Source organism: Podarcis bocagei (assembly GCF_964188305.1).
Source record: "Podarcis bocagei genome assembly, chromosome: 2".
Taxonomy (NCBI): domain Eukaryota; kingdom Metazoa; phylum Chordata; class Lepidosauria; order Squamata; family Lacertidae; genus Podarcis; species Podarcis bocagei.
The window spans coordinates 43268597-43295765 of record NC_138126.1 but is presented as its reverse complement, the minus strand read 5'-3'; the positions used below and the strand labels follow the sequence as shown (position 1 = coordinate 43295765).

Here is a 27169-nt window from a genome sequence, read left to right as displayed (position 1 = left end):
TGCCGAGTGGCCAGGGTGCATTTCAGGGCTTTCTGGCGCTGCTGTTTAGCAGCTTCCTCTGTACCCAAGTGAATGTGTGCATTATTTATAGACATGTGTGCCCCTCTCTGTCTGCCTGCCCATCACTCTTCCAAGAAAGCTTATGCCACTGTAGCATTTTGCGATGTCACTGGAGTCTGTTTCTTTCCTTTTTAGTGTATGTTTCCTTGACGTTTGGTGACACTGGCATCATCCCTAGCTAGCAGGACCAGTGGTCAGGGATGATGGGAATTGTAGTCCAAAAACAGCTGGAGATCCAAGTTTGGGGAACCCTACCCTAGAGATTCTAGGGGCATGCTATGTCTCACAAAAGCAAGGAATGTGGTGGCAATAACTTTACCCATCTTTTCCGGAGCTGGCCCTCTGTATATGTTACAATAAATGTCATAAATTTAATTTGTTCTGTTATATAGTAAATTAAGAAATAGCTAGAACTTGGAACAATTTCTGTCTAAGAAGGGGCTCCTGTTCTTTCTGAAATTATCCATTTCTGCCTAGAATCTAGATTCTAGGGGCATGCTATGTCTCACAAAAGCAAGGAATGTGGTGGCAATAACTTTACCCATCTTTTCCGGAGCTGGCCCTCTGTATATGTTACAATAAATGTCATAAATTTAATTTGTTCTGTTATATAGTAAATTAAGAAATAGCTAGAACTTGGAACAATTTTTGTCTAAGAAGGGGCTCCTGTTCTTTCTGAAATTATCCATTTCTGCCTTCCTTCTTTGTTCCTTACGTATAGGATAATAATCTATAGCTAAATTAACCATGCTGTTTTAATAGATTATTTTGAGTTTCCCAATAGCTCTCAAATGTCACCCTTGCAGTAATTATCGTACGGAGAACCAGCTCCATGTGATCTTTAGAAATTAACATTCCTTGAAAAAGCAAATCACAAGCGCAAAGCATAATTTATACACCATACTTTATATTTCCTGCAGTCATTCTCCTTGGACGTGTGTCTCACATATGGGAAAAGATGAGCACCTAATCAACATTTTGCATTAAATGGATGAAATACCTTTTACATTCTCTTAGCAGACAGATGCTAGGATGTGGCCTATCAGTTGTGCCTGCTTGCCCCATATGGAAAAGATTAACTAACCTTTTCATATTAAATGGTTGAAAGATCTTGCACATTCCTCTACCTGACAGATACTATGATGGGGTGTATATGTTGTGTTGGTTTGCGGGTGTGTATTGAAGTTTAAGATCCGCCTCCACAGTACTTTGACGTTCTTAGACCACCAGGTCCAAAGAGTGTTCAGACTGAGAGGATTCTCTGTTATTTTACATTCTCTGTTATGGAGAATTTTTGACCTTTGTTTATTTTGTTTTGTACAGAAAGAAGGACAATCCAGAGCCCACCTCATTGCCCAGGAGCTTGTGTCTTCAGAGAAAGAGTAAGTCCACCAGCTAAAATTTGGTTTGCAGTAAGCTGGGCTGTGCATTGCACACTGATTTATTCAGCAGTAGCTGGTTGACAATTAATAAAACTGTCTCTTTCCACAGATATGTGGAGATGCTCCGGCTGTTACATATGGTAAGTAAATCATTTTAATTGTCAAAACCTAATTGCTCTCTTACTTAGGTATAATTTAGGAGACAGAAAAGGCAGTTGAAGAGGCTGAGGTGAACTCTGTCAGGAGTGGCTTGTCATGCAGAAATGCTCATTGGACCATTGCAAAGGAATCTGTCTTGTGATAAAAGCTATCCTGCTCTGTATGTGCCAGACATGTAGACTCTCGAGTTCCTCATCAGTCGGAATAGAATTTTGAACAGCTTGATAGGATGATTTGTCTAAAACGACATACTTTTTATTGAAATCCATTTCATGGACAGAAGAGAAAGAAATTTGGAGGCATTGTATGAGTATTTCCTTACAACTTTGGGATGGGAAGAAGGAATAATTCTTTAGAGCTGCTTTCGTCAGCATGGGATGGCTCCAGCGAATTCTTCCCCTATCTCTGTGCAAACAAATATTTTGTATGGTTGAGAAATACAGTCAGCTCCCACTTGGATCTCAGACCTTTGCAGTTCACAGGTCTCTTGTGGAGCCAAAAGCATAAATCATCTCTTAATCTAAAAGACATTTTCTCATTTTTGCACTAGTGGGAATTTCTTGTATGAATCATTTTGTGTGGGGAAAATTAATAATTACAAGGTCGAATAGCTCGTTGTTAACCAATAAGTCAGTTAATTAACTGACCATTGCTGCAGTCCTAATCACACTTTCTAGGCTGTAAGCCCCGTTGAGTTGATTGGGACTGCCTTCTGCATAGACAAGCTTAGAATAGCACTGTACGTAAATGGCATGGAGTTCTCACTGGAGATGGCATTCTGGGAAATAATGTGAGAATCTCTGTGAGGTCACCCTAAAGTACCAGTGTCTGGAACAAGCACCTATTAACTAGTGGCTAGGTGGTCTGGTAATGCTCTAGACTCTCTCAACCTGTTATCTTATCAACCATTCTGCACAAAACAATCCCCACCTGTTGTGGTGTAAGTCCTTCTGGTGGAAAGTCTGAGTCTGAGCCGATGATATTCACCACTCACTTCCTTCACTTCTGCCTTGTTTAATTCACGAACTTTCCAGAAATCTTTGTGTAATATGGGGTTGACCAGATGTCACATAGCTCAAGGAAGGGGGGGGGGCGCGGAGAGATATAGGCTAGAAGAGCATGCTACTCATTTCCCACTGCCAGGGATGTCAGCTGACTGTTTCATTTTTCTCCCTTTTCACATGCTTCTTACACGATACTTTTCTCCAATCAACATTGCTGTTAGGGCTTGTCCTGGGCTTAAGAGCCTGTGATTGATATGCAGGGGAAAGTGATTTTTAAAAAGCCTCATGTGCCTTTTATTTTTTCCATTGTTGGCATTGGTCTGTCTCAAGAGACAATGGAGTGTGCATCCAGGGGTGAAGTCAAACTGCTGCATTAGCAGCACCAAAGTGAGCTCCTCAGGGTGCATGTCTGGGCAGTGTGCAAGGAGGCCCTGGGCTGCTCAGACCACAAGACCCCCTTCTCGGCCTCACTGATGTGGTCCAAAGGAAACCACATCCTGTTTGGCTGCAGGAGTTGCTGGAGGGAGGCGTACAAGACGCCATCCAACTGTTTTAGGGACACCACTCTGGATTTGTGTAGGGAGGGTATACTTCTGAATATATTCTGCAAGGCAGCAGATGTCTAGGATCAGAGTTTTCGTTCTGCTAGATGGGCTACCTTCCCAAGTGGATGAGCCCCATCTGCTCCTCACTTCACAGCATTTGCAGAAACCGCCTTCTTTGACAATTGGCCCCACTATTTGTCTTGTCTGCTCCATCTGCTGGAGCCTGTCTTTGCATGCAGGGGATGTCCCTAACTCACTGAGGGTTTGATACCCATTGGCTACCTTCATCTGTTTCAGCTGGCCAGTCAAAGCTGTTTCCCGGGGTTTGGCCGCTGTCGCATGCTGACAGCTTCTAGGAGCCACAGGTAAAAGTTGAGTGCAGGGTGAAAACCGAAGGTTGACACACTATCCCAGAAGGAGCATGAAATGAAATGTTCCCCCACCGGAGGTTCTACCCCTTTCCTCACCCCATGCACCCCAATTTTATTCATATTAAGAACACAGGAGCAGGGCCACAAACAGAGGGGGGATTGGCACCCCCAGGATTCCTTCTTCTTGCCAGCTATTTTAACATAGGTAGTTTTGTCATTATTAGGAACACACTTAAAAGGTAAAGGTAAAGGTACCCTTGATCATTAGGTCCAGTTGCGGATGACTCTGGAATTGTGCTCTCATCTCGCTCTATAGACCGAGGGAGCCGGCGTTTGTCCGCAGACAGTTTTTCCTCGTCATGTGGCCAGCATGACTAAGCTGCTTCTGGCGAACCAAAGCAGCACACGGAAACGCTGTTTACCTTCTCGCCGGAGCGGTACCTATCTACTTGCACTTTGACATGCTTTTGAACTGCTAGGTTGGCAGGAGCTGGGACCAAACAATGGGAGCTCACCCCATCATGGGGATTTGAACTGCCGACCTTCTGATCGGCAAGCTCTAGGCTCTGTGGTTTAGACCACAGCGCCACCCCGGGCACACTCTTAGACACCCTTATTTCTGATTCATTATCACTGTTCCTGTCAATTCAACATTTGGGGGGGGGACCTTTTTTAAAAAAACCACTTTGTATCTTCTGTTACATCTCTAGAGAGCAAACAAAAGTGCACCACACCTTCATTTAGAAAAAGAAAAATTCTTTTTATCTCCTCAAAGTCTCAGGAACACCAACTTTTCCCTGACACCTCCCCCTCCCCGCAAATCGGAGCAGATCCCCACTCCATTCAGCGGAACTGAATCAGTTTGGCCTTTCAGCAGGGACCTTAATAGTTTGATTGATTGCCAAAATGATGACATTTCCATATACTCACTCTGCTATTCAACCGAAAGAGTGGAAACATTGTGTGAGCTCAAACTTTATATTAGCTGGTGTGGCTCAAAAATAAAGTGTATGATGTTAATCTAGAAGTGTAGCTGCTCTTCATCCAGCTTTGATTACAGTGTTTTAGTAAGAAGTTCAACAAATTGTGGGGAAAGGAGATTAGGCAAAATTAAGAGTCTCCACTTAGTTTCCTCTTAATTTTGCCTAATCTCCTTTCCCCACAATTTGCTTTCTAGTGGCATATATGTGAGTCAGCACTTAGTTTCCATACCATGTTCATCATATGATGACTGCAGAATCAAGTGCTGACTCACATATATGCCACTAGAAAGCAAACACGATAGAGAGAACTTGCACTGTCACTAGGTGTGATGGCCTGGGATTCCGATTCTGAGAGTGAACCGGAGGAATCCCAGCCGGCACAGGAGTCCCCGCCTCCAGGGCCGGCTGAACTGGGGCAAGGCCTAGATTCTGAGGAGCCTGCACCTGTGCCAGATCCTCAGGAGCAGGCACCAGGTGAAACCATTCTGGACCCAGAGGTGCTTGAGGACTCAGTGTCTATCTGAAGAAGTGTGCATGCACACGAAAGCTCATACCAAGAACTAACTTAGTTGGTCTTTAAGGTGCTACTAGAAGGATTTTTTTTATTTTGACTATGGCAGACCAACACGGCTACCTATCTACTCAGTGTCTACAGGTGAGCCTTCCCCGGGGCCCAGTAACCCTTCGGCCTCTCCTGAACTGCAGAGGCTTAGGGCAGAGAGGCGGGGGGAACTGGTTTCTCCCAGGAGGAGTGCTCGCCTTAAGGCCAGGAGAGGCGGGGCTCCTGAGGGCCGGGACCGCCCCTGGCCTTAGAGAAGATAAAGGGTAGTCAGCCCGGTCCCAGGTTGCGGGAGCAACGTCGTTATTGAAGAGCTGTTTCGGCCAGCATCCAGTCCTGTTCCTCCAGTGTTCCTGTTCCCCGCCTGGCTTCCTGCTTCTGATCTTCGAGTGTTCCTGTTCCCGCCCGGCTCCCTGTTTTGGACCTCACCTCGCACTTTGTGGATTATCTCCAGGCTAGTGACTTAGGACTGAACTTGGACTACGGTAACAGTAACCTTCCCCCCGGGACCAGCACACTAGGCACCACTTCAAACAGGGCAAGCCCAAGAAATTTTGCTGGGAGATAAGCCCCAGAAGTGGTGGGAGGTTCAGCTTCCCACAGATTTCTCCTCCCACCCATGAAATTTGCCAGGTGATTCCCCCTTACACCCCTCAACCCCACTGTGGCTCAGAATTTGAGCTGAAAGTTCTTTGTAGAGAACATTTGTTTCAGTACCATCATAAGTCCTTCCATTTGTCATTTTGCTTTTGCATCAGTGGTTTGCTAGAAAGACAGAAAGCATAAAGACCAAACTGAATATAGCTATACAATGCTACATGTGTTGCAAACATCATGAGATTTGAGCCAGTAATAATTAACTGGAAATGATTAGGAGGGGTAGTGAGCAATGAGCCAAAGCACACTTTCTTCTGCCTTGGGTTTCTTGGACAGCATTGAAAGTCCTGTTGGACTAATCAAGTGCTTGTTTTGCTAATGAAATCTCCCAATGAATGGGAGAAGTCTGTCTAAATGAAAAAAAATACGTTGAATGTTACAGTGCCCAAAGCACTTGACAAAAGCTTAGAGGGATATAACATCTGAGAACAATCGGCTGTTTTCAGCTGCAATTGGCTGATTCATTTATTCTTCTGCATCTTCATTTTTTCCTAGTCAGCAGGTGGGAAAATAACTCTTCATGGGTCTTTACAGAGGGAACAGGAAGCCAAAATGGCTGTTCAACTACTTAGTGTCCCTCCTTTAAACGCACACGCACACACACAGAGAGAATGTGTGCCAGCCCTTCTTGGCCTTTGGCCAAGTACTTTGCAAACAGCCTACTGGTACAGTATTTGAAACGTGCATTGTACAGTTTGCCAGTGCTTAGCCTCATTTGATTTTGGTGTGTGCGCAAGTTTGTGTGTGTGTGAGTGAATGAGTGAGTGCATGTACTGAGTTCACGATCCATGACCTAATTTCCACCCAGCAGTTGAAGGATAGTAGGCAAATTGTGTCTGCTGTGTTAGAATTTACTGCAGCTCATCTTCAACTGGAAAAACAAGGGTGGGCAATGAAAAGATTTCAGAGCATTGCTGTTCTCTGCCATGCAAGGCCACTCATTCTGCACCCTCAGAAATGCCTCAGCTTAGCTCAAAGCATAGACTGTGGTAGCTTGGTCCTCTAAGTTGAGACTTAGAGATTGTCTTGTACTCTGTGTGCCATCAGGGTCTCTTAAATCTGCTAAGAACAGTGCAAGTTGCTGAATCGGTGCACCAAGTACATTTGACATGAGGAAGCCATCAGGCTTTCTGGTTAGCTGACCATACTGATAGCATGGTCTCCTGTTTTCTCCTTGGCAGCCCCCCACTGCAATGCCACTTCTACAGCAGCCTCTTGGCAGATAGGTGTTGTTGATCTCATCCCACCCTTTATCCTCCCCCCCCCCCGTTCCTGGTCTTGATCTTCACTTACCTCTTCTTCCCTGGTGGAGTATGTGTGCCATTTTGTGGTTCACCTCAAGTTGGGCTGGCCCTGGTTGAGATTAACCAGCATTTAAGGTTCAGACATAATGCTACACTACTTTTCAATTGAGCAGCTGCACAGGTGGAGGGAAGAGGAAGAGGGAGCTGACAAGTCCCAAGATCATTAGTGTAATAAGCCATAGTTTATTTTTACATCTGAATGCTGCCATTGACTAATTGACACTTCCAGCATTCATTCATGAGAGGGAGAGCTACAAAATGCTGGGATTCAAATTCTCTTGCTTAGGTCTCAGGACCATGTCACATTTATGTTCTATACAGTGTCTAGAAAATAGCTGGCACTCTGTGAATGTGAAATAACAGTTGCAATTCTTTTAATGGCAGAAATAGTGCCAGGAGCATACATTCCAGTTTGAGCCTCATGAGTCACTTAGAATATAATTGGATGGTTCTAGTTCTTTCCTCAGTTCTGAATCTAGCAGGGAATTGTATGAGCTAAAAAATATTTGGTACCTTTTCCGTCTTCTTTCTTGGACTGTGTTTCTCAGATGATGAATTTGGAGACCTTTCGGGTACTGTGATTGATCAGAGTTATTGAGACTGCAAAAGTACTTTACCTGTGATTAATGGTTTCCCAGGCTTTCAGCACTTTAGGCAACAGCATTTTTTTCTTTTTATGGATGCTTACAGCATTACTATTAGGCTTTGGTTTTGCAGAATTAATCATTGCGAGGCTAGCCATCCTGGCTGCTGGAATTAATTCATTTGTCTGAGAATTAATTATAATCACACGTCTATTGAGGCAATTAATAATATAGTAACATTTGCTTGAAATCCATGAGAAAGAAAAACTTTAGTTTCGTTAAGTGATTTTTTTTTACAGATTTGAGGCATAGCTTTGGCTGCTATAGTGTGATGATGTGTAGTGAACTCTCAGGGGGAAATAATCTAGAGAAATTCTTGGATTTCTCAATAGTGTCAACCTTTAAACTGAAATGGTAAAGGGCAGCAACAGATATATCACACAGTGCAAATGTTCCTTCTGCTTTTTTAAAAAAGACAAATAGAAGAGAAGATAAATGAGCCAACACTACTTGCCTCATTTCATGCTCATTTTTGTGAGTGTTCACAATCACCTTCCATTTCCTGCTATATTCAGCACTTGTGATCACATCTGTTTTTCGGTGGTGTTCTTTGCAGCAACATTTTCCTTTTGCTTAAATCTTCTTCGCCACAACCCTTGGTTCCACGTGTCCACATTGCCATTTGTTACCAGTGGCTTTAATAACCCACTTGATCTGTTCAGTGACACCACAACACATTGTGTAATGCGATGGTATCATGGATGAAAATTTTCAAAGTTTCTGGGTCACCACAGTCAGTAAGGCAAAAGTGTGTGAGGAGTGAAAATGCAGCCGAGAAGCACCAGTGTCAGCCAGAAAGACATAAAAGGACACCAAAGAGCATTGGAGCAGTGAGAATGTTTGGTGAGCATTTTTCCCACCTAGGATTCGTTCATCTGAATGCGTTGCTTTCAAAGTGAACCCTGACATTTGAAAATGTTTAGTGCATCTCCAACATAGACTCGTGAACATCAGCCCTGATCCTCAAACACCAGCCCACATGGAGAGTGGTATATGTCTTGGAAAATTCTCCTGTTAGATAAATCTTGCTCTTTTTCAGGTAGAGTAGTTTGTGTTAGAATGAAAGAAAAAATACATTTCAGATTAAAGGAGAATAATACAATTACAAAGATATATATTAAATATCTAAAAGCAGCAGTCAGTTTTAAAATCAAGAGCAGCAGATTCATACATGAAAGCCTATTTCGAAAATACGATAAGGAGGAAGCCTGACTTGTCTCCACTTGGAGAGTATTCCAGAGCCTTGACACCATCACTGAAAATGCTCACTTTTGTAATACACTGAGTTGATGGCAAGGAGGACAAAGCAGATATGAAAGCCCAAGCAGGTCAATATAGAAGCAGACAGCCCTTAAAGTAATTATGTCTGGGACCATTTGGGAGAGGGCTGGGCCATTTTTTTCAGTTCATGTGGGGCAAAAATAAAATGCCCCCCTCCCCCCCCAAAAAAAAACCAACAGGAGGGGGTATTCTGAGAAATAATAATAATAATATTATAATAATTTATTATTTATACCCTCCCATCTGACTGATTTTCCCCAGCCACTCTGGGCGGCTCCCAATTGAGTATTGAAAACAATACATCATTAAAAAATGTTCAGATTGGCTTTCCTTAGTTAGATGAGATGGCCAAAATTGTTTTCATTTTTATAGATTATCATTATCAATTTAAAAACCCCAAGCAAACAGATGTTTGCAGCTGCTGTAAAACTCCACAGCCACTGCATGTTCTGTAGCCTGTGACAAAATTACAATGGGAGTTAAACTACATCGCATCATGTCACATAGTGAATTCCATGATAAGTCTGCCCAGGCTCCAGGAAGCACAGACCATAGAAATCCTGGTTGGTTATGTGGCTGCTCACAGCAGCTGCACTGGCCTCTACCCACCCCCCAATCTTTCTTTAAGGTTTTTGTTGTTTTTTTTAAAAAAGCCCTCAACTACCTTGTCTAACTTGGGTTAGCCAAACACACCCACCCTCAAATATTTCTCAAAATTTATCCTAACCCCACTCTGCAAACCATCAGAAAATCTACCTCCACTTTTTCAGGGATAGAATGGATCCCCACCCCCCCAAAAAAAGTGGAGGCAGATTTTCAGGACACCGTGGGTTGTATCTAACATTAGTTTTACTCAGAGTAGAGTACAGTGGTGCCTCGCAAGACGAAAATAATTCGTTCCGCGAGTCTTTTCGTCTTGCGATGTTTTTCGTCTTGCGAAGCACGGTCCGTCGCAACTGCGCCTCTTCAAGCGGCTTTAAAAAAAAAGCGCAAGATGTTTTCGTCTTGCGAAGCAAGCCCATAGGGAAATTCATCTAGCGAAGCAACGCAAAACCGAAAAACCCTTTCGTCTAGCGAGTTTTTCGTCTTGCGAGGCATTCGTCTTGCGGGGCACCACTGTATACCCTTTGAAATTCATGGGCATGACTAATTTGGTTCCTTTCAATTCAGTGAATTTTAGTTGGATACAATCCCTTTAGTTCAGAGCTTGAAAGACGAATAATCAATGTTCTCTCAGATTGGTATGGTGTGTTTCATGGGACTGAGTAACAGTCCTGATTAATTTGAGATGAAAATACCAAAAGTTCCAGATTAATTTGAGAGGAAAAGATCGAAAGTGCCTATACATTTTTTGAGTACCTGTGTAGTTCTTCATGAGTGGAAATGGAAAGTGGCAAAGTGATACAGTGCTAGTATTAATGATGGAGGGAGATAATGTGCCAAGCTTTCGGAGCAATTTACCAGCAGTGGTAAAGGTGTAGCAGTAGAATGGCTACGCTGTGTAAACTTCACTTTTACTTTGTGCTTGCTGAAGAAAGTCAACATAGTTTTGAAAGCAGCCATAAAATTTCGAGTTTCTTCACTGAAAACATGAGTGTTTGATTTTGCATTCCATCTAACCCGATCTATAGAGGTACCTAAATGCATGACGTATGAATGGCATCCTTGGATGAGCTATATGGCCATGGTAGTTTCCTATTAAAGCACTCTCTTGCACGCTCATAGCATGTTTTGCCATACTGCATGCAGTGTGACTGGGAAATGGTCATTCACAATTTTGAGAGGATGATGGCTGCTATTTCTATTAACTCTGCTGAATCTTTGCTTTTGGTGGATTGTTAAAACAGCTGCACTCCCCTCTGCCTGGTACTCCACTCTGGCTGGTAACATTCTAAATTTTTGCTTGTTCTGTGTACAGTAGTCTGTAAAAACACAAACTCTCACCAGGATTTATCCAAAGTGTCTGGACATGGAATATCCTGTCTCAAGTTTAAAAGTGTAATGATATTAAAGCAATGTTTAAGGCTGCAGTTCTAACTCCACTCAGCTGAGAGTAGAGATGGAAAGACCTGTCCATTTTGATTCTCTCGGTTTCTTCTTTTTCCAATCTTAAATTCAGCTCTCCATATTCCTGCAGCAATCAGCAACTTAAAAAATATCCTCATGAAAATCCGTCAGCATTTTAGCGTGACTTTCTCCTAATAAACATATTTTTTTGCGTACAGTTTTGACTCATAGACACATTTTCCCAAGAATTTTTCCTAATGTATGTTGTTTTCACTAAGATAGTCATTTTTAATGCATGCTTTTACCTCATGTATTCACTTTTGTGAACATTGTTTGTTTGGAGACCTGCATCACAATATTTGGATAAGTATGAATTTCAATGGATGGCTACATTTTGGTTCTCATAATTGTTTTACAAAGTGTGAATTCAATAGATTTGTCTTTAAATAGGAACTGAATTGATTTTCTCCCTCATCTTCACCAGAACCCCACTGAATTCAGTAAGAATCACTTCTTAGTACACATGGCTAGAATTGAAATGTAAACCCTTTGGGTCTTACTAAGGTTTGGCCCAGTGAGTAAACACTGGGTTGAGGATCATACACAGGCCGGTACTCAAAGGCACCAAGTGAACTTCCATCCATGTTTGTCATCCAGTATAATGTTGGTGTTGACAACATCTTCACTAGATCCAGATGGCTTCCTAGTTTAATTCAAAGCACTCAGCATGACATTTGAAGCTCAAAATCAGCTCGGTCCATGACACATCAAGGATCACTTTCTATAATATGAACTTATTCATATATTCAGATCTTTCTCCAAGGGCCCAGCCTGTGTGTGGCCTTCCCCATCTGAGACTGAATGGGAAATTCCTTGGGAACAGGCCCTCACAGCACTGCTTCATCTCTCTCAGCTTTCAGGAGCCAATCAAAGGTGGTTTTATTTCAGAAGTGTGGACTGTTTTAAGTTTAGTTTCTGGCTAGGTTTTGCTGCTTAGTTAGCTTCAGCTGTGTTAACTGTTGTTGTTTTTATTTTTTGATAATTTTACAGTTAACAATTTCCACATGTGTTGTGGATGATACCACCTCACGATGGATTTTTAACTGAGAGGCAGGATATGCATATTTTTAAAATAAATAATCTGGTTAGCATTTATGTGAACAGGAACTCCTTGTTCATTGAACATAACATAAGGATATAAGAAGAGAATTGGGCCAATGGGCCATCTAGTTTGGCATCCTGTTCTCACAGGGGCTGAGAAGATGCCTGTGGGAAACCAGCAAGTAGGATTTGAACACAACAGCAACAACTGAATTCACTAGGACTTACTTCTGATTATGCAGAGCTAGGATTACAGCCTTAATTTTAAACTGTGTGGCAAGTCATTCATGCTGGCTGGGCTACCAGTAAAACAATTTGAGCCTGCAAACAGGTAACTTTTAGTTCCAAGGAACAATTCCCCTCAGAAGCCCTAATAGTGCTTTGCTGCAGTTGAATTTTGTAACAAAACAAAACATGGGAGGACAGCAATGCTGTGTGTGGATTCCAAAATGTAAGGGAAGGGAAGACATCCATTCTGGATTAAAAGGCTAGTGTACAAGCAACTGTGTGGACCAGGCATAGGCAAGCTCGGCCTTTCGGATGTTTTGGGACTACAACTCCCATTATCCCTAGCTAACAGGACCAGTGGTCAGGGATGATGGGAGTTGTAGTCCCAAAACATCTGGAAGGCCGAGTTTTCCTATGCCTGGTGTAGACCTACATACAAGATAACAATGCTATGACACATGAAAACAGTGACACTGAGGGAAAGAGAGGAAGTTCCAGGCGCAAGAACATTGTGTTCTTGTGTGTGTATGTGTGTCACAGGATATCCTTTGATCAGCTGGAATTCCCGTCACCCATAATCCAACTATGTCTCTTACCAGGCATATTCCTGGTACAGTGGTACCTCCGGTTATGGATGGGATCTGTTCTGGAGGCCCGGCCATATCCCAAAAAGTCCATAACTGGAGGCACCCTTCTGTGTACGCATGCAGTGCAATTGAGCACTTCTGCACATGTGCACGATGCACAGAGCGCTTGTGCGCTTGCGTGCTGCAAGCAGAGCACTTCTGTGCATGTGTGCGTGGCAAAACCCGGATGTATACACTTCCAGGTTGGCTGCGTTCGCAACCCAAAGTTTACTTATCCAGAGGGATACATAAGCAGAGGTACGACTATATTAGCAATAGCTACAGTGCCATTGTGATATTCCAGGTAGTTTTGTCTGTTGCAAGAGTTACTGGTGTGTATAAACAGCAAAGGAAGGTCAGATCAGGACAGATACAACTTTTTTTTTTAAATGAAACCAAGAAGCTTTGTAACATCCACATCTGCTGCGGCTGCTATCAACGAAGAACCCCAGGGAGCTTTCAAACTCTGCAACTTTCAGAGGACATCTCTTTCATGCTGGCTTTCCAGTCGATGGGTCCCACTCTTCCTCTCTCGGTTGCTCGTTCTTCCTCCCTTCCTTCCCTTTTCTTGTGCAATTAAAATCTCCAGGCACTTCCATGGTTTATTGGGATGCAGAGGAAGAATTGGGAAAGCGCTAGATGTTTTTCTAAGTGATTCCATATGGTCCTCCACTGCTAGCAGAAGCTTACAGCTTGCTTCCAGTTCCCTCCGGTGTGCATTTACTTTTGTAGACAACGAAAGATCCAGTTATTTTTCCCATAAAGATTAGATTGGCAGAAAAGAAGACATTTTGCCTGCAAGAGCCTTAGCGCAGGCCAGAACGAGGAACACCCAGCTGCCTGGCTCAGACTCCTCTCTAAGTGTATCCGCTCCAGGGGAATAAAAAGAAAGATTTATACCCATGAATAGTTCTTCAGGATACTTGCCAGGCACAGTAGAAAAACTCGGCTAGCTTCTCTGCACAAACCCTGCCATGTTTTGTTACTGTCATAAGGGCATAGACTTATGGGATGATGCAGGATACCAGAGGAGGAGCAGAGATCGCCAGTAACATAGTGGCTCAGTTTTGGTCATCAAGTCCATCGTATAATTAAAAAGAAGGCATGGAAATGGTAAATCCAGCCTCCCAACTAAACTTGGATAGTGTGACAGTGGTTCTAAACCAGACCAAAGGAATGAAGTTTTATTTACCTCATGATAAAGTGACAGAAAAGTGCTTCACGGAAGCCCAGTGAGGCCCTGATAGATGTCACTGAATTTGATAGCAAAAATACTTGACTCATGCCATGTCTTATGTGTTATCTGGGAATCAAAGGAAAAAGAAGTGAAAGGTGTGAGGGAAAGTGCTTTTGCTACCCTGCTATTTACTATTCAAACAATATAACTCAGTCTCAGTCAGTTTTATTGCACATAGCCAAAGGCTGCCGCAATGTACACAGAATTATTTGACAATTAAAAGAAAATATACTGAATTGGTAAAAAAAGACTTAAAACATTTATATTATTAAAACATTACATACTCTAAACAAAGCTATAAAAGTACCCCAATGTACAAATAAAAACATTAAACGATAAAATTCATAAGCTAAAATCATCACATGGTCACTAATGTTAAAAACAATATCAATTAATACAGTGTGCAATTTATACTCAGAGTTTGGTGACAAAGATAGAGCATAGCCTGAGGTAGATAGATAGGATCAAATAAATTCATCTCCTTTACAGTTAATGGCTACCTTGGCTATATAATTTGCTCTAATTTTCCTAGCAGCAGTTGCAAAAAGTGCTACCCGCCAGGTCACATACTTATCTGTGTCTGCAAGGAGATATAACATCATATCAAGGGGGTTCTGGCCAGGAGACCCTGTCATTATAGACTTCCGGGGGCGGCGCGAAACTGTAATGGCGGTCCTCTTCGGGCTCTGAAGAGGGGCTCCGCGGAAAAGGGTCGTTCGCTGCGGCATAGCGACGACCCATCAAGATAAACCACGGGTAGAGTGAGCCCGTGGCCGTGGGACTCGGCGGGCACCAGAAGCTGCTCCGAAAACACAGAAGGGACCCCGTAAGGAGACCCGGAGTGAAGGAGGGGTAGCGGTGCTGTGAGTTCATCGCTCTTTCCGCGGAAGTGAAGCCGCGCGGCCGTTGCAGATGAGCGCTGATCCTTCTTCCTAAAACCAACACCAAACTGCAAGCAACATACCCGTGAGTAAAGGGTTTAAAATTGGCAAAGAATTTGTTAAATTTGGCTGAAAACGGGAGACGAGAAAAGGGAAGTCCGTCTTCCGACATTGCTGACAAGATCAAAGCAAAGCTTTAAAAAGCGGAAAGCGCTTGAAACGGGACTGTGGGAAGTTTTAACTTTTTCGTGCTATTAGACCTGCTCTTTTTCCTTCTGAACTGAAGGGGGAAATGGACATTGATTAAAAGAAGGAGTAACGGGGACTTCCCTCCTACCTCCCTTCCTCTTTGGGCTGTATTTCTAAAGAGCCAGATCGTCGGGCTGCCGGAGAGGGAGACTGTGTCAAACTGCGGAAACAGTTGCAAAAACTTTGCAAAAACTTTGTTCGAGCGTAACTGATACATTTGAGCAGAAAAGACTGGACGTGATACTGTTGCAAGCACCTCTTGTGAAACTTTGCTGAACTTTAAAAGGTGCTTTGGGGAATTTTGAGTCTTTGAAGGGACTGTTGGATTATCGAATTTACTGAGTTGAAATAATTTGGAACTTTAATGGCGGATTACTTCCTTCTTTGTCTTTGAAACCTGGTGGCACTCCCCCTACAGGGCTTTCGGATTATAAAATCCTGGGAATTGACTTTTGTTTTGAATTCCACTTCACTGGTTGTTTATAACTGAATTTGTCTCTCCCATGGAACAATAGACAACCTGACCTTGAACACTGACAGATGTGTAATGAGTGGTGCAGGGAGAACAAGAGCATCTAAAGCTAAGGAATCTAAAGAGGCCAAGGAAAAAGAAAAGGAAAGAAAACCAGCACAATTTGTACAAACAACACTGACTCAAGGACGCCGATCGTCGGTTCCAGCTGTACTGGTGACCCAAAGGGAACAAGGGGAAATAACTGAGAAGTCCACTGAGGAAGATATGGCAGCAGGTGGGTCAGATACACTATTAAAACAAATATTGGAGCAATTATCAAGTTTAAATCAGAAGGTGGACGACCAGTCTTTGAAGATAGATAAAGCGACTTCCTCGATTCAAAAATTGACTGATCAAGTTTCCCAGCACACGCAAGCTATAGAGAATTTGCAAGGAGCAACAGCGGAAAATCGGGAATTAGCTGGAGAAGCAATCCAGAAAGTGGGAGCTCTACAAAAAGAAGTTGAAGAAATAAAAGGAGAAGTTAAGCCCCTGCACAAACAGGTGGGTGAACAACAAGTCTATCTGTCAATGGTGGAACTGAAAAATCGTGAGAGTAACATCAAATTGAGAGGCATCCCGGAACTCGAGCAAGGAGACTTGATTGGATACTTGACACAGGAATTTTCGAAGTTCTGGGGTTTAAAGGAAGATACAGACTTCAGGATTGTCTCGGCATATAGATTGGGAAGATTGGTAAGGAAAGACAGATCCAGAGACTGTTTGATAATTTTAAGATCAAAGGAAGAGAGAGACAAGATCCTAGGTCTTCACTTCAAAAAAGCAATTGAAATACAAGACAAAAGGGTGGAAATTTATAGAGATATTCCGAGACAGTTGCTGGACCTTAGAGCCACCTATACAGAACTAGCAAAATTGCTGAGACACAACGCAATTCCCTATAGGTGGGAGTTCCCACAAGGATTATCCTTCACCTACAAAGAAAGGAAGGTTAAAATTAGAACACCTGAAGATAACCAAAAGTTCCTTCACGACCACGGAGAAGATCTCCAAAAAGGAGTAGATTGGCTTCCAGTCTTACCAGCACCAATACTGCCTGGAAGCGGGCCAACGCCTGCACCCTCGGGATCTGAGCAAAAGGAAGGCACCTCATCCTAAGAACATCTTAAATAGAACAGGATGTCTCTGCAGCTACTTAGTTGGAATATAAATGGCGGGAATTCTCCGGAAAAAAGAAGGAGGATATTTCATATCCTAAAAAAAGAACAATTGGATGTAATATGCCTTCAAGAAACACATGTGACTAGGCTCCACAGGAAAGTATTAATCAATAAAAGACTTGGCCAAGAATTTATCTCATCAGACAAAGTTAAAAAAAGAGGCGTTGTAATTTATGCAAAGGAGAACCTGTCACCAAAATTTCTATTCAAAGATGATCATGGAAGAATTCTCGCAATTGAAATTCAAACACAAGGGGAAAAGATTTTGATATTAGGAGTTTATGCGCCAAATGATGGAAAATCAGAATTCTATAAGAAGCTGCATGAGACAATGATGGACTATTTGGACTATTCTAACATTATTGTGATGGGAGATATGAATGGGGTGGTGTCAACAAATATGGACAAATCCCAAAATCAAAACTTAACAACAGACGGCAGACTCCCTAAAACCTTTTTTGAAATGACAGACAATATGGACTTGATTGATATCTGGAGGACAAGGAACCCCTTGGGTAAAGAAGGAACCTTCTTCTCTGAGGCCCACTTGTCATGGACACGAATTGACCAAATTTGGATATCTAGAGGGCTGGCCCCGAAAACAAGAAAAGTGGAAATCTGCCCAAAAACCTGCTCCGACCATAATGCCTTAAAAATGGAATTGAGACTTTTCCCAACTGGATCCTTCAGATGGAGAATGAATGACACCTTGTTAAGAGATCAAGAGATTGTTAAGAAGGCCCAAAAAACGCTAAAGGACTATTTTGAAATAAACTTGAACACTACGGTGGAGAAAAGAACAATCTGGGATGCAAGTAAAGCTGTAATGAGAGGGTTTCTGATACAACAGAATACAATAAAGAGAAAATTTTGGAATGGAAAAAAGGAAAAAAATTTAGAGAAAATAAGTGAAGGAGAGAAAAAGTTGAGAACCAAACCGAAGTCAAAAGAGGTGCTAAGAGAGATCAAATTCCATCAAGCACAATATTCGAAATTGATCAATCAAGAGATTGAGTGGAAAATTAAACAAATGAAGCAGAGATCGTTTGAATCAGCAAATAAATGTGGAAAGTTGTTAGCTTGGCAGCTGAAAAAAAGACAAAAGTTAAATACGGTTACAAACTTGGAGATTCAAGGAAAAATAGTTCAGAAACCAGAAGAAATAAGAAAGTGCTTTCACAGATACTTCAAAGAGCTTTACGCACAGGGGCCTCAGAAAGAATCGGAAATAGATCAATTTTTGAGGACAAATGGATTATCTAAAATAAGTCAAGATAAAAGATCAATTCTTAACAGCAAAATAACTCAACAGGAAATTGAAGGTGCCATCCAAAATATGCAGCTGGGCAAATCTCCAGGCCCGGATGGACTCACCTCCAAATATTATAAGACTTTGAAGGACTTCTTGATACAACCGTTGTTGGAGGTTTGTAACCAGATCATGGAGGGGAGGAAGGCACCGGAAACGTGGAAAGAAGCATTCATCACATTGATTCCCAAGTCAGAAAGGGAAAAGACCCAGCTTAAGAACTACCGTCCCATCTCACTCCTGAATGTGGATTACAAAATATTTGCAGACATTTTAGCAAATAGACTTAAAAATGTACTAAATGAAGTAATTCACAAGGACCAAGCAGGCTTTCTCCCTGGTAGACACATGTCTGACAACACCAGGAACATTATTGATATATTGGAGCTGTTGCGAATTAGAAACACAAGGGCTGCTTTAATTTTTATTGATGCGGAGAAAGCATTTGACAACATTTCTTGGATGTTTATGAAGAAAAACTTGAAAGGGATGGGAGTGGGACGGGGGTTTGAAAATGGATTAGAAGCAATCTATTCAGAACAAAAAGCTAAACTGATAGTGAACAATGTGGTATCGGAGGAACTCCAAATTGAAAAAGGGACACGACAGGGGTGCCCTCTATCCCCTCTGTTATTTATTTCTGTTCTGGAGGTATTGCTGAATATGATCAGGGAGGACCAGTTGGTGCAGGGTATAGTGGTCGGAGCGAAACAATACAAACTGAAAGCTTTTGCAGATGACCTAGTCTTGACAGTACAGGAGCCAGAATCTAGCACAAAAAGAGTTCTTGAACTTATCTTGGAGTTTGGTCGGGTGGCGGGATTCAAGCTAAACAAACAGAAAACTAAGGTTTTGGCCAAAAATTTGACGCCTACAGAGATAGAGGGGTACCAGAAAGAGACAGAGCTAAGTGTGGTTAAAAAAGTGAAATACCTGGGGGTATCTTTGTCCACCAAAAACTTAAATCTATTTAAAGATAATTATGAAAAATGTTGGCTGGAAATTAAAAAAGACTTGGATATTTGGTCAAGATTGAAACTTACCTTGTCAGGCCGAATCGCAGCTATAAAGATGTGTGTTTTGCCAAAAATGTTATTTTTATTTCAAACCCTCCAGGTCGTGGACAGAATGGAATGTTTTGGAAAATGGCAGAAGGATATTTCTAAGTTTGTCTGGCAGGGCAAAAAGCCCCGAATTAAATTCAAAATACTAACTGACTCAAAAGAAAGAGGGGGGTTTGCCCTGCCGGATTTAAGGTTATACTACGAAGCTGCAGCCTTCTGCTGGCTGAAGGATTGGTTTCTGTTGGAAAACACCGATGTCCTAGATCTGGAAGGGTTTGACAATGTTTATGGTTGGCATGCATACTTGTGGTATGACAAGGCGAAGGTTCATAAACTGTTTAAAAACCATATTGTCAGAAAATCAATTTTTGCCGTCTGGATGAAGTATAAGGACTTACTAGAAAGTAAGACCCCGAGGTGGTTATCACCAGTGGAAGCCAAGATTTCTAAAAAAAGGCCCAATATGGAGGCCTACTGGCCAAAATATTGGGAATTAATTGAAAGAGTCGGAGACAACTGGAAGCTCCAAAGCCAGGACAAATTAAAAAGTAAGGTGCGAGATTGGTTACATTACGCTCAAATTCAAGAGGTATTTAAAATGGATAAAAAAGTGGGTTTCCAGACGGAGAAATCGAAACTGGAGACGGAGTTATTAGAACCAAAGACTAAGGTACTTTCGAGAATGTATGACTTGCTGCTTAAATGGAACACACAGGATGAGACAGTTAAATCTGCTATGATAAAATGGGCACAGGATGTAGGACACAATATTATGTCTGAGGACTGGGAAAGGTTATGGAACACCGGTATGAAATTCACGGCATGTAGTGCCTTGAAAGAGAACATTATGAAAATGGTATACCGGTGGTACATGACCCCAGTCAAGTTGGCTAAAATATATCATCTGTCTGATAATAAGTGTTGGAAATGCAAGGAGGCAGAAGGGACATTCTTTCACCTCTGGTGGACCTGCCCGAAAGTAAAGGCCTTCTGGGAAATGATATATAATGAGTTGAAAAAGGTATTTAAATATACCTTTTCTAAGAAACCAGAGGCCTTTCTCCTGGGCATGGTGGACCGGAAGGTGCCAAAGAAGGACAGAACCTTGTTTATGTATGCAACCACAGCAGCTAGGATTCTTATTGCAAAGTTCTGGAAGACACCAGATTTACCCACACTGGAGGACTGGCAGACGCAGCTGATGGACTATATGGAGTTGGCAGAAATGACTGGCAGAATTCGAGATCTGAGCGAAGAAACAATGGAGGAGGACTGGAAAAAATTTAAGGACTATTTGCAAAAATATTATAAGTTGTTTGAATGTTAAGATTGTGCACGATTAAGAAACGTTATGCTTCTGCAATTTATCTAAGTAAATGATAAAGTAAGTATGGATGAAAAAAACGAGACAAATTAGAAACAAAATATTATGTTTATTAAGAGTGTTAAAACTAAATTACAAATTTCCGAAATTGGTAACATAATAAATTCAAAGGTATAATAAGATGGGAAACAAGATAACAAATTGCTGAACTGGCTAGAATAATGAATGCAATGCTGAGAGGATGTGAGGAGGTCCAAAAAGAAAGCGAACTGTTGAAGGACGTTGTGAAAGTTACTTAATTTTTTCTTCTTTTTCTTATTTTTCTTCATATATAAAAAATGTTTCTTGCATGTTGCTATGTAAACAAATCTGTTAACCTATGGAAAGAAACGCAATAAAAATTTTTATAAAAATAAAAAAATAAATAAAAATAAAAGGAGACCCTGTCATTATAGGTACCAACTTGTATTTAGCAGCACCAGCCATTTGCAAGGTGCAAATAGTCACAAATGTATACCATTAGGCTGAAAACTTTTGGCAAAAGGGGTGATGGGCAGTCTACGGTAAAGGAAAGGTGCTATGCATCCTATCACCATATGTTCCAGTGTTTAACCTTTTCACCAAACAGTTCCTAGAGTTGAAATTTGGTTCAAACTAAGCCTTCCTTGGCAGTGGGATAGTTTTGCCTATTGCTACCACAATGAAAGGACATGCACAACTTGAACGCGGTCCCATTTGACGTACATTTAAAAATCAACAATGACAAAACAATTGCTATGGGTTATTGTTGGTGGGCCTGCATGGCATAGCTCATGGCTTCTCCTGGCAAATAGAAGGGGAAGAAATGGAGGCAGTGAGAGATTTTACTTTCTTGGGCTCCATGATCACTGCAGATGGTGACAGCAGTCACGAAATTAAAAGACGCCTTCTCCTTGGGAGAAAGGCAATGGCAAACCTAGACAGCATCTTAAAAAGCAGAGACAAAGCTTGCCAACAAAGGTCCGTATAGTTAAAGCCATGGTTTTCCCTGTAGTGATGTATGGAAGTGAGAGCTGGACCATAAAGAAGGCTGACCAAACTGCGAGAGGCAGTGGAAGACAGGAGTGCCTGGCGTGCTCTGGTCCATGGGGGTCACAAAGAGTCGGACACGACTAAATGACTAAACAACATTGTTGGTGGGCACCATTCACCCCTTTTGCCTTGTTTTTGCTGCCGGCTTTTGACTAATAAATGGACCTGCTGATGTGTGACAACACAAGCCCTACTAACAAGGGCTAGCAGTGAGGCAAGATGCTTATTACAAAAAGGACAGATGAACAGTGATTTATGATTTGGTTCCGTTGAAATGCCTTGGAGCTATATATTTTCCGATAGACACTAGCCTGCAGGTCTCTGCAGAAACCATACAATCATCTGTGAAAAGATGACTCAGATCCCTGGGCTCTGAAAGTCTGGGGAACAAACTGCTGCATGCCTTTCACACTCTTTTCAAATAGCATGCATTCTGCGTTGTGCCTTTCCAGATGTGTTTGCTGGTGGTGTTGACAGTGACACTGTTCACTTCCAAGAGATTCCGTCTCATGCTAGGGACCTTAACAGTGCAATCCTGTACGTGTTTACTCAGAAGTAAGCCCCAATGAGTCCAAAGGGACTTACTTCCAGGTAAGCAGGAATACGATTGCAGCTTAAATCCAGTAGTGCTGCCTCTACATCTCTATGATTGGGGCGAAGGGGAGTACATAGCTATCATAATTTTTAGTGGAGGGGTTTTGTGGTTTTTTTGAAGTGCCTTGACTATTGCATAAGGGCAGACAGAACTGAAATTCCAGTTTTCCACACGGATGTGCAAGGAATTTGTTATCTTGAAAAACAACACTATAATGTAGTCTGTTTTGAGGAAGGATTTATTTAGCGAAGGCAGATGTTGTAGGGCAAGGAAGTAGTACTGAGGAAAGTATAAAAGGGCGCGTCAGTGAGGTAAACAAAGGGTGACCATAACGCATTATGTTTTTTGTTTGTTTTTTACAAAGGGGATTAAGGGAAAGATGGAATTGAAATGTAGTTTGGAGCAGAACAGTAGGAAGTCTTTAAATATGAAGACTAGGGATAGAAAATTGATGCATAAAATTAAGGAAACTAGTACATATGTTTTGGTAATGTTATTGTGGTGATACAAAACTAGACAGGTTGTTTTCATGGGGAAAGGTTTTCTTTAGCATTGTAAAAATTGGTTCAAACCAACAAACAAGGAGACAATCATTGTCCCTCTGGTCTAGTTCTCTCATTTGTGACATCTCAGATTTCACACAGTGCCTCTGTGTCAAGTTTGAACCCTGTTTCAAGGGTCTTTCTGAAATGTTTTCAAGCTCTTGACAAGGGAGTGCTTGAATCCCACAAGAGGACTGTGTGACATCAGAAAATTATGGTTTGGGTCAACCTTAACTTAGTTGAAGAAAAGTGAGGCAACAAGAGGTAAGGAAAGCAAATGGCTAGTCAGGAAGAGAAATGACCAAGGCACAGACAAGAAATTTGGCACTGAATGGCAGATTTTGAATATGGTAGTCCTGAACATGTGAGTAGGATTTGGCAACAGCCTACAGATGATATTCTGAATTGTGTGTACACAGGATTTCTATGAAGCTGTCTTAAAAGTGCTGGGAGATGAAGATAACAATGACCATGAAGAAGCAAAGCTCAAGGAAGGATTGAATGAGATCCCAGAAATCTACAAACTGCACCAAGAAATACTGGAAGAGCTGGAAGAAAAAGTTCTCAATTGGTAAGTGATTTAGCAAGGCCTTCATGCCATCTCAGGGCGGCATCATTTCCCGACATCCTGAAATCTTTAGGAAAACCAAGCATCTATTTCTTTTGAATAGAGGGAGAATCAAAAGTAGCTGAATGTGAGACAACTTGCCTCTGTGATGGCCTCACCCTGAATGCTAAGAGGCTATACTTCACCCTGAGATTTTACATTATATCTGTTACAAGAACATGGTAGCATGATATGTAATAACTCCAGATGCTATGCACTCAGGCATTATATATCTGGCTACTGAATGACCTCATTTTCAATAGATTCCAGATATGTTTCCTCTACCATTGTTAAAGTACATTTTGCTGGAAGGTTGGGATCCTGATAACAAGAAAGGAAGTCACAGATACCTTCTGCAGTATTTGTGTAAGTGAAAAGAGATGAGCAAAAGCCACACTGAGCCTGAATAGATAGGGTGGGATATCAACATTTTAAATATATAGAACCTATTTATTTGCCATCAAGACAAATAATAGCCCACCAACCATATACTGTGCTTGTGGGACATTTGACGAAATCCTTGTTTTCACAGTCCTAGGCCAGCTCCCCGAACAGGAGGTTTGTTGAGGTTCTGCTGGGCCACCAGATGTGGCCAGTGGGCTGTCTTCAGATACGTGTGTTGCATCATGTGTGGACCTGGAGTATTAAAAAGGCCTGTTCTTCACAAAGCAGCTCAGGGCTGATAAATGGGAATGGCTGTGGGCAGCATACAGTAGAGGTGGGAAAGATCCAAACCAAAGACCCCCTCTGCTGTTTCCCACAGTAGCGAATATGGCTTCCTTGGGAAGCAAAGAATAGGAGATGAGGGCAATAGCACCCTCCTGCTCATGTTACCCAGCACCTGGCAGTTAGAGACATATTGCTTTCAGTGCTGGAGACAGGATATACAGTCACCATGACTAGTAGCCAATGACAGCCTAATCCTCCATGAATTTGTCTAATCCCTTTTTTAAAAACAACAACACTCAAGATGGCAGCCATCCTCACATCTTGTGGTAGTAGTTCCGTGTGTGTGTTCCTTTTGCCAGTGTGGTGTAGTGGTTAAGAGCGGTAGTCACGTAATCTGGGAAACCGGGTTCGTGTCTCCGCTCCTCCACCTGCAGCTGCTGGGTGACCTTGGGCCAGTCACACTTCTGTGAAGTCTCTCAGCCCCACTCACCTCACAGAGTGTTTGTTGTGGGGGAGGAAGGGAAAGGAGAATGTTAGCCGCTTTGAGACTCCTGAAGGGGAGTGAAAGGCGGGATATCAAATCCAAACTCTTCTTCTTCTTGTCTGCACACTAGTCTTCCACCATGTGACATCACTGAATGACCCTGGGTTCTAGCGTGATGAGAGAGGGAGAAAAACACCTCCCGGTCCACTGTCTCCGCACCATGCATAATCTTCATATGCCTCTATCACAAGCATAGGCAAACTCCAGCCCTCCAGATGTTTGGGATTACAATTCCCATCATCCCTAGGTAACAGGACCAGTGGTCAGGGATGATGGGAGTTGTAGTCGCAAACATCTGGAGGGCCGGAGTTTGCCTATGCCTGCTCTATCATGACCTCTCTTACTTCCCTTTTTCCTAAATGAAAAAACCCCAAACATTGTAACCTGTTTGTTTGTTTATCCTGATGTGGCTTTAGGGAAGATCACCAGAAAGTGGCTGACATTTTCCTCTCCAGGGAATCAAGGTTCATTCACCACACGGCTTACATTATGCAGTTTGATAGGAATTTGGCTTTGCTGGATGAAGCCCGCCTTAAAACTTCCCAGCTGGATACTGTCGTTCGGGAATTTGAGGTAAGGGCCTTTACGACTGTCCTGTAGTTCTCTTTATCACTCTCTCCTTCCTTCCTTGTGTGCCCTCCCTTCAGAGCTCAGAAAGGGCCACGTAGGGGGGTGTTAATGATGACTCAGTTCAGGGATAGCTTTGGAGGAGGGTTAAGTCTGGAGGAGTACCTATTAGATCCACATGCACACCTTCAAGTGAGAAGAATTGGGGTTGCTTGTGCACTTATGCATGGAACACAAGGGCTGCTATAATAAACAACAACAATGAATGTGTGATCATCCATTCTCACATAACTGTGGGCAGCTATGGGAGATGGAAGCAGCAAGAATTCTAGGTCAGGGATTGTCTTGTTACTGAGCACTCCATACCTGACACCATGGAAACCATGTAATTCCTTCATCTTCTGTCCTGCACATTCCTGGCCTTTGCTAACTTGCCAGCAGTCTCAGAGGTTATCTTCCAAGCCGTCACAGGGAAAACCATAGGGCTAGTGTGCTCATGCTCAGTGTAGAAGGGATTTAGAGTGCCTGAACGGAGCTAATGCAAACTTTGTCCCTCTCTTCTGCTTCCTGCCACAGTGACACTTCTTCTTCTGGTGGCGAGGCACACAATGTCAGCCTTAATATATATCCATTTCTCCATTTGTAAAGGGTAGGGGAGGAGAGGTAGTAATATTTACTTATCTGACAGAAAAGGTTACGAGGATAAATTGGGTGCTGTGTTTTTAATGTGGCTGGGGCTGTCAGGCCCTTGAGATATGGATTATGTCTCCCTCTGCAGCGCATCTGAAATATTAATAATGATAATTCATTAAAATGACCGTTTGTCAACATTTGCCCGTGGATATTTCACTGTCTGAACTCTGGAGGCCAAAAATGTAAAAACGGAGTCTAAGAATGCTGCTCTGAAGGCTTTGATCGGAAAGGCAGACTTCTAATTGCAAGAATTGTTTTTTGGGGCTTATCTCAAATTTGGTTATCCTGTGGGCTGCACTTCCTTGTTGCCCAGGTGTTCAATATACTAGAGTCAAAAATTGCTTGTCTCAAAGGCAATGGCAGTATTCTCACCAGCAGGGATATATTCACAAAATGCATCTCTCTGTGTTTGATATTCAGAGCATATTCATACCACAGACTTTATCTGGTTTAATACTTACTCTCTTTCCCCAGAGAACCTTGTAAGCTATAATTTTGTGAGGGGGTAAAGTGGAAGAAACTGAGAACTCTCTGTTAGAATAAAGACAGGAAGGAGGTTTAGATGTGCTAACAGCACCTGGCTTAGCTCTGCTCCTTCAGGGGCTGCATATTCATTGACTGTGAGAAGACTATGGGATTCTACACTTACAACAACATATGGGGTTGGTTCATCTGAAAGCCTTCTAGACATAGATTCTTATTTGTAAACACATTTTCTAAGGTAATACTTGCAGGGCAGAGAATATGTGTTCCAAAACACTTCCATCCCACTAAGTCTGTCTGCCTTGACTGTAACAGAGAATTGTCAGTCCGTTCACCAGCAGTGGGAAACGTCTGACCCATGGGCCTCATTGGGGCTCCCAGGCCTCCCCATTTGGCCTAGGACATGGTTTGGCTCACCATGTCCATCATCTAGTGTCATACGGTGCCAATTTCAATTTGAGGAATCAATCTTCCTTTACAGCTGTGGCTGCATTCAAGGGAGACTTGCAAAGGATACATTGGGAGCTCTTCCCAGAAATTTAACTCACCTGTTGTGATTTAAATCATATGACATTAGCTGACTGACAGGTGCATGGCTCTCTGTCTCCGCCCTTCACTAAAATTCAAAGGATTTTTTTGTGGAAACCATAATGGTTAGAAGGGTATAAAGCCTGTATAAATTTGTAGTGTAGACACCAGAACTTAGATCAGGATTGATGTACCGGTAA

General features: G+C 42.3%; 1 protein-coding gene across 5 annotated transcripts in view; it reads left to right on the top strand.

Annotated features, from left to right (window-relative positions):
• Positions 1 to 27169, top strand: part of FGD5 (FYVE, RhoGEF and PH domain containing 5) — a 151136-nt gene that overhangs the window by 72612 nt on the left and 51355 nt on the right. For all 5 annotated transcript variants that reach the window (XM_081183943.1, XM_081183944.1, XM_081183942.1 and 2 more), the window contains exons 4-7: positions 1384 to 1442; positions 1552 to 1582; positions 23298 to 23449; positions 25115 to 25271. In XM_081183943.1, coding sequence (XP_081040069.1) covers positions 1384 to 1442; positions 1552 to 1582; positions 23298 to 23449; positions 25115 to 25271 — 399 coding nt within the window. The remainder of the gene's footprint in view (positions 1 to 1383; positions 1443 to 1551; positions 1583 to 23297; positions 23450 to 25114; positions 25272 to 27169) is intronic.